Here is a 7,754-nt window from a genome sequence, read left to right as displayed (position 1 = left end):
AGGGAGAGCCCAAATTCATGGTGATTTAATAAATAAAAAAGTTTCTGATGATTGTCAATGATTCTTCTTGTATTTCTTTTTTATTGAATGAGTTCAATAAAATCCACAGAAGTTATCCCTCTCCTAACCACCGTACAAATAATTAAAACAATCGAAATTATTCACCACGTCAAGTCAATAACGATTGTTTTTATCGATATAAATTCATTTAGCCTTTCATTATCTCAGTCAATTATTTTATTTTATTTTAGTTATTTTTGTTTTTAAATTATTTTAATAGCATTATATCACACCTGTGATTATTACGGTTAAATTAAGTTTGTTGAATTCGGATTTCAATAAAAAAATTAACGAGAAAGTACCTGATTTATCCTTTGAATCTTCTTTATAGCCTTTCAATATTTTATTCGCTATATAGTTTATTCACAAATGATATGAAATTGAAGAAGAAAAAAATAGACATATTGAGTAAAATTCTCTTTATTAAAAATAGTTTACAGATTTTAGATTTTTTTAGAACCTAATGATCTTACATTCAGGAACTAATTGTGTTTATTTCGAATAAAAATGAAAAAGAAGCGTGAAACTTTATTGTATAATAAAAAATCTCCATAAATACTTTTATGGAGATAAATACGCATGCGCAATACGCATAAATACTTTTTTCGGATGCTGAAATTACAATAGATAAATATTTTTTTGTGCTGAACAAAATATTATTTCTACGTTTCAAACATTTTTTCAATTTATAAGCAGATTATCATAATGATAGCAATTAGTGAAATATCGTTAAAAAACACAAACTATCACAAACTATTAAAAACTTAATAACACACAAACATAAACTATTAAAAACTTAACTATCATTAAGGCGACCGTGGGCCATCATCCTGTCATCATCTCCATGAACTCTGCAGAGGAATAAATAGTTAATTAGTAGGGGAATAAATAGTTAATTAGTAAAGGAATAAATAGTTAATTAGTAGAGGGATAAATAGTTAATTAATAGAGGAATAAATAGTTAATTAGTAGAGGGATGAATAGTTAATAAGTAGGGGAATAAATAGTTGATTAGTAAAGGAATAAATAGTTAATTAGTAAAGGGATAAATATTTAAATAATAGAGGAATAAATAGTTAATTAGTAGAGGGATAAATAGTTAATTAGTAGAAGGATAAATAGTTAATTAGTATGGGAATAAATTGTTAATTAGTAAAGGGATAAATAGTTAGTTAGTAGAGGAATAAATAGTTAATTAGTAGGGGAATAAATAGTTAATTATTAGGGGAATAAATTGTTAATTAGTAAAGGAATAAATAATTAATTAGTAAAGGAATAAATAGTTACTTATTAGAGGGATAAATAGTTAATTAATAGAGGGATAAATAGTTAATTAGTAGAGGAATAAATAGTTAATGTTAATTAGTAAAGGAATAAATAGTTAATAAGTAAAGAAATAAATAGTTTCTTAGTAGAGGGATAAATAGTTAATTAGTAGAGGGATAAATAGTAAATTAGTAGAGGAATGAATAGTTAATTAATAGGGGAATAAGTAGTTAATTAGTAGGGGAATAACTAGTTAATTAGTAGGGGGAACAAATAGTTAACACTGCCCGTCCCAGCCAACACTGACCGTCCCAGCCAACACTGCCCATCCCAGTCAACACTGCCCGTCCCAGCCAACACTGACCGTCCCAGCCAACACTGCCCGTCCCAGCCAACACTGACCGTCCCAGCCAACACTGCCCGTCCCAGCCAACACTGCCCGTCCCAGCCAACACTGCCCGTCCCAGCCAACACTGCCCGTCCCAGCCAACACTGACCGTCCCAGCCAACACTGCCCACACTGACCGTCCCAGCCACGTCCCAAGTACTGACCGTCCCAGCCAACACTGCCCGTCCCAGCCAACACTGCCCGTCCCAGCCAACACTGACCGTCCCAGCCAACACTGCCCGTCCCAGCCAACGCTGACCGTCCCAGCCAACACTGACCGTCCCAGCCAACACTGACCGTCCCAGCCACGTCCCACTGACCGTCCCAGCCAACACTGACCGTCCCAGCCAACACTGTCCGTCCCAGCCAACACTGCCCGTCCCAGCCAACACTGACCGTCCCAGCCAACACTGACCGTCCCAGCCAACACTGTTCGTCCCAGCCAACACTGATCGTCCCAGCCAACACTGCCCGTCCCAGCCAACGCTGACCGTCCCAGCCAACACTGACCGTCCCAGCCAACACTGACCGTCCCAGCTAACACTGCCCGTCCCAGCCAACACTGACCGTCCCAGCCAACACTGCCCGTCCCAGTCAACACTGACCGTCGCAGCCAACACTGACCGTCCCAGCCGACACTGACCGTCAAAATCGACCGTCCCGGACCCGTCTTCGTCCACCTCCTCTATGATGTTCTCCAGGTCATCCTTGGTCAACTTCGGGTCCAGCTCCTTCAGGATCTCCTTCAGCACCTGCGTCGTGATGAAGCCGTCGCCTACAGTAACAAAAATTCATATTACATATAAAATAATAATACATAAAATAATAATACATGAAATATAACTCCATAAAATTATAATACATAAAATAATCTATTAACGTAAAAACGGATGGGAAAATTACGTCTCATCTGACGTAGAAATAAAGTCGAATAAATGTTGTTTATGCAGCAAAATCCGCTCGAAATCAAAGTTGTTGAAACGAAATTGTAGTTATAAAGTCAAGCAGAAAATCCGGCGTAAAAATATCAAAAAAAAACTGATGCACGACAAATATCGACAAAAACAGCCGGAAACTGATCAAATTGATGTCAGGTATTTATTACTGGATGGGGATTACAAATTTCTATATTCAATTAATCTATTCATTTCATTAAATAATTAACAATGTAACATGCATTTTAAAATTTGCTATACTCTAAACGTCACATTAATACGAATCCCTATTCTGTAGTTTATCCCTGTTTATAAAGAAAAGTTATTTCCATATCAACAATGCAAATATGAAAAAATATAACTCTGTTCTCACAGCAGTGAGTGACAGAGAGCGCATTTTCTCGTCTACGAAAACTTGCAGTCACGGACTGACAGACAGACAGACGGACAGACGGACGGACGGACGAACATGACGAACAGATGGACAGACGGACGGACAGACAGACATGTCGAGCACAATAGTGCATTTTTTTCCATAAATGAGAGTATGCGCTAAAAATAATTGTGTATAATTATTCAAAAGAACAAATGATTAATTTTATAATCACCCTCTTTGTCGTAAAGTCTGAAGGCCTCCTTCAAAATTGTGCATAATTATTCAAAATAATCTTCGCCTGTAGGAAATACTAAAGCTTACTCCGTTTATCTTACTTACTTTCTTTATCAACTTCGCCTATCTTCGCCTGTAGGTCTTATCAAAACTAACTCTGTTTATCTTACTTACTTTCTTTATCAACTTCGTCTATCTTCGCCTGTAGGAAATATTAAAGCTTACTCTTCTTATCTTACTTACTTTCTTTATCTACTTCGTCTATCCTCGCCTGTAGGAAATATTAAAGCTTACTCTGTTTATCTTACTTACTTACTTTCTTTATCGACTTCATCTTTCTTGCATGAAAGAAATATTAAAGCTTACTCTGCTTATCTTACTTTATCTTACTTACTTTCTTTATCAACTTCGTCTATCTTCGCCTGTAGCTCGTCATCGTCTACGTTAGACCCCAGCTGACGAAGGATGTTGCCGAACTCGCTGGTCTCGACGAAGCCTGTCTTGCCCTGGTCGAACATGGCGAACACTTTCTTCATGGCTGTATGTGAAAAATATATTTCTTACTCTTATAATATAAACTTATACAAATTAGCCTAATTATTATTGAATTTAATAACTAATTATTTTATTATAATATATTATAATATAAAGATATATTATATTATAGAATATTATTAAATAGCAATCGGAATCTTTTATAATACTTGAGTTATTTAAATATTAAAAGTATATTTTTGAAGAAATAAAATCTTTTTGTTAAGAAATAAAAGCTACGGATTTCGTCGTGATATAGCTTTATAATTGCTAAGATTTAGTATCCAATATACAGAATGCATTCATTTCAGTGCATTTAAAATATGCATTATTTTGGCTATATTTATTTAAATTGAACCGGAATTGAAAACTACACTAGATGCAAAATGTAGCTTCTCGTCTAAATTATACGACATACAAGTTATCATTGTGTAATATAATTATTTCGGAAACAATTGAATTTGAAAGATGAACGCAAAAAATTTATTACTCTACTGTTCTTAATTTTTTTTAATTATTCAAGTATATCTTTGGATAATCGGGAGGTCTATTCAAGTAATTGGGCAGAACAAGTGAGGTATGAGTGCTTCTGTCACGATTTATTAATTACCCTATTCTAATTGTTAAATTTGACAAATTGACTTACTTTCCGTTTGACTGACATCCATAGCTGTTCTTACTGTTTTTCCCCGCTGAAAAATTCCTGCTATAACATTAATATTAATCTGAAAGATAATAAGAAATATAACATTAAAATATTGAACAGTATTTATTTATTTATTATAATAATTAAATTATTACAGGCTGAGAAATGCAGCCTGTTGTATTTTAGGATTCTATACATGAGTTCAATTCAGGATTCTATACATGGTCACACAATAGGAAAAGTTTTCTGAATAACAAACGCTGAATTGTTTTGAAGTTTTAATCTCTTGATTGTTTACGCCAAAAATATCTAATGAAAGCCCAAAAAAATTAAAATAAATTTTGTTGGCCTTTTTGGAAAAATTTTTAGCATAAAAACCAATACCGGTATTAACGTTAAAATTCGATATATATACATATCCTGCTAAGCTATGATTTAAACTTTACAAGGTGAATAAATTAAAACTAAATGAAAATTTTTTTTATTTCCTGAAATAATTTCTAAAAATGTCATTTATACCCTAAAATATTTTCACGATATAAAATGCGCCTTCCAATAACTAGATAATTAATATTATCTAAGATAATTAATTTTAAGATAATTAATCATTAGATAATTAATTCTAAGGACGCTAGTACATATTTTCTTGCAGAAAAAAATCATGATGTGATAAACACTTCAACTACCTGCAAAAAGTAAATAGGTTATATATAATATTTAGCAAATTTCTCAATTTAAAAACAAATAAAAAACTAATTCTTGGGTGGACGCTCATAAATCAAACATTTACACCAAAAAATCGAATGATTTTTGTGTCATGCATAGAATTTTTTTTATCGTTTCTTTCACTTCAGAATTTTCAGAACAAAAACAATATTGAGATGTACAATAGTTAAATTTAGAATCTTATATTTTCTCTTAGTGTAATTATTGCGCAGTCTTCTCTGTTCTAAAGTCGAGCCTCTACTGCAGTCGAAATCAATGATTGAAGACGAGTTGATACGTCAAAAATCCAACCTAGCTTCTGGCATGCGGTGGGCAAAACCAGCTGCAAAAACGTATTTATATAGATTGATGTATAAATAAAAATATTATGCTTATAGGTTTTGACATGTGACCATCACAAGCAGCTATAACAAGGCAGCAACATCTGCTAGTCGTAATGTTATTTATTTACGTTTATTTACAGCTCTGCAATGCAGTTCAGATATGCTTGGTATGGAGACCGAGAAGACCGGAGTTATACAGCAGCAAATACTATACTTAAGTATTATTAATATGTATTGGCATAATCTAATAAATTTTTTATATTTAATATATCAGTATATTATAAAAACTTTGCGACGCAAATATTATACTTCATAAATATTATTATCTATTGGTATAACTTGATCAATTTTCTATTTTTAATATATTAGTATATTATAAAAACTTTGTGACGCAAATATCATACTTCAGTAATATTATTATCTATTGGCATATTCTGATCAATTTTCTCTATTTAATATATCAGTATGTAATAAAAACTTTGTGACATCATTTTTTTTAATCAATAAATCACCTATAAATGAATGATGTCAGCTATTTAATTACGTACCATATTAACAAAACAATTGAAGCCTTTCTGGCGCAAAAATTTTTTAGACGCCATAGACTTAATATATACTGATATTTCAAATTTATTATTTTAATGTCAAATTAGGTATATTTTTGAGATTATTTCAAATGGATTTTTAGTATTCTTAGTTTATGATTGAACAAGTAAAGCGCGACATTAGAATTCTTACATTTATTTTTTGTCCACTATTTTAGATTGAAATACTTAATATTCGAAAATAAAAAATATATGTTCAAAAATACTTGATATTCAAAACCAATAACCCTATGCCAATAACGCTATGCCAATAACCCTATGCCAATAACCCTATGCCAATAACCCTATGCCAATAACCCTATGTCAATAACCCTATGCCAATAACGCTATACCAATAACCCTATGCCAATAACCCTATGCCAATAACCCTATGCCAATAACCCTATGCCAATAACCCTATGCCATAACCCTATGCCAATAACCCTATGCCAATAACCCTATGCCAATAACCCTATGCCAATAACCCTATGCCAATAACCCTATGCCAATAACCCTATGCCAATAACCCTATGCCAATAACCCTATGCCAATAATCCATTTACCCCCGAATTTGGCGCAATAAAAGAGCGTATCAGTGCTACGTCCTCTCTCTGTTCGTGAATGAACTGAGAATGTGCCATTATTTGGACAAAAGGACCTTGTTATTGGGTACATTACTTAGTTTAATACATTACTTAGTTAAATTTTATAGGTTAGTACATTATTTAGCTTAATTATATAGTTTGGTACATTGTTGAGTTTATTCTTTAGTTTAGTACATTATTTAGTTTAATTGCATAGTGCATCTCTAAATAATTCGAGAACCGCCTAACCTTCAGCCGAATAGTCACAACCCTTGGCGCAAAGTTATTCTGGGTCTTGGCCACCCGATCGAAATGTTTCATGTCATAATCTCCAATCCGACTTTAAAGTCGCCTGAGAGTATGACAAGAGCTGGCCGAGCCCAGTCATATAAAGCAAGCATGGCTGCCCAGCCCTAACAAAATTCGGGGTATGCTTCAGCCTCCGCCCCAGAGTTGCTATGTTCGCGTAAGAGTTATTCTGGGTCAGTTGGCCAACTGATCGCAATCAGCGANGTCTTGTATTTATATGCCACTAGCTTGTTTACTACACTAACTGAAATGAGAGTGACTTGGTTCAAAAAGCGAGACACTTTTGCATTGTGTGTGTCACTTTGAACCAGTTTCTCTCTGGCAAAAGGGTGTATCAGTGCTACGTGCAGAAAGTGTGTCACATTTTTGATAACATGACCCACTCATTTGTCTGAGTGTAGAAGCCATCTTGACAGCTTCAATGACAGCTCTCATATATTATGGCACGCCTCGTCGTACGAATTTTTCGAGACATAAAACACGGCGTCGTCGGCAAAAAGTTTACAGTTTACATTAAAAGATGATTCGATATCATTAACAAAAATATTAAAGAATAGTTTGTAATTAACAGTAGTTAGTAGTTAAACAGTAGTTAGTAGTTAAACAGTAGTTAGTAGTTAACCAGTAGTTAGTAGTTAACCAGTAGTTAGTAGTTAAACAGTATTTAGTAATTAAACAGTAGTTAGTAGTTAAACAGTAGTTAGTAGTTAAACAGTAGTTAGTAATTAAACAGTAGTTAGTAGTTAAACAGTAGTTAGTAGTTAAACAGTAGTTAGTAATTAAACAGTA

General features: G+C 33.4%; 1 protein-coding gene across 1 annotated transcript; it reads right to left on the bottom strand.

The window, feature by feature from the left end:
* Positions 1-524: 524 nt before the first annotated feature.
* On the bottom strand, positions 525-4,518 carry LOC108683364 (troponin C, isoallergen Bla g 6.0101). Its single transcript, XM_018172678.2, has 6 exons — positions 4,440-4,518; positions 3,650-3,797; positions 3,576-3,597; positions 3,258-3,285; positions 2,358-2,489; positions 525-911 (listed from the first exon to the last, which is right to left on the bottom strand). Exons 1-6 carry the CDS (start codon positions 4,459-4,461, stop codon positions 886-888), a joined length of 378 nt encoding a protein of 125 aa, XP_018028167.1. The 5' UTR covers positions 4,462-4,518; the 3' UTR covers positions 525-885.
* Between the last annotated feature and the right edge of the window lie 3,236 nt (positions 4,519-7,754).

The sequence above is a fragment of the Hyalella azteca genome, unplaced genomic scaffold (assembly GCF_000764305.2).
Source record: "Hyalella azteca isolate HAZT.00-mixed unplaced genomic scaffold, Hazt_2.0.2 contig11208, whole genome shotgun sequence".
Lineage (NCBI taxonomy): Eukaryota > Metazoa > Arthropoda > Malacostraca > Amphipoda > Hyalellidae > Hyalella > Hyalella azteca.
The sequence above is the reverse complement of the archived record's forward strand: the minus strand, read 5'-3'. Positions and strand labels throughout refer to the sequence as shown.

Bases quoted from the DNA above. Each gene is read 5' to 3' on its own strand.
- LOC108683364 (XM_018172678.2), bottom strand. From the start codon at position 4,461: ATGGATGTCAGTCAAACGGAAA. The intron at 3,598-3,649 runs GTAAGATAAAGT...CTTTCATGCAAG, and splicing joins GAAGTTGATAAAGAAAGTAA to AAAGATGAAGTCGATAAAGA. The intron at 3,286-3,575 runs GTAAGTAAGTAA...ACAATTTTGAAG, and splicing joins AGATGAAGTCGATAAAGAAA to GAGGCCTTCAGACTTTACGA.